This window comes from Penaeus monodon, chromosome 20 (assembly GCF_015228065.2).
Source record: "Penaeus monodon isolate SGIC_2016 chromosome 20, NSTDA_Pmon_1, whole genome shotgun sequence".
Classification (NCBI taxonomy): domain Eukaryota; kingdom Metazoa; phylum Arthropoda; class Malacostraca; order Decapoda; family Penaeidae; genus Penaeus; species Penaeus monodon.
The window spans coordinates 28,799,737-28,799,967 of NC_051405.1; the positions used below are offsets into that span (position 1 = coordinate 28,799,737).

The 231-nt window shown below is 44.2% G+C and overlaps 1 protein-coding gene across 12 annotated transcripts in view; it reads right to left on the reverse strand.

Annotated features, from left to right (window-relative positions):
• LOC119585742 (mucin-5AC-like) overlaps positions 1-231 on the reverse strand; it is a 31,530-nt gene that overhangs the window by 16,766 nt on the left and 14,533 nt on the right. For all 12 annotated transcript variants that reach the window (XM_037934441.1, XM_037934447.1, XM_037934448.1 and 9 more), the window contains exon 3: positions 62-217. In XM_037934441.1, coding sequence (XP_037790369.1) covers positions 62-217 — 156 coding nt within the window. The remainder of the gene's footprint in view (positions 1-61; positions 218-231) is intronic.

Genomic DNA, 231 nt, shown 5'->3' on the forward strand with positions numbered 1-231 from the left:
GAAAAATGTAAATACGTGCAATATGTATGCATATATATCAACAGATCCAACCCTCACCCACCTTTGACGCAACACACGCAATTGTCTCCACATTTTCCCTTCTTAACCTCCCGGGGTCTGCAGGTCTGTCGACACTCGCCACCTGCGCTCGAGCATCCTTCCTTCTCGTCTTCACATTCTTGATTTGGCTTTTTCGTGCGTTTATTTGCTCTCTCTTCTGTAAAATTATTA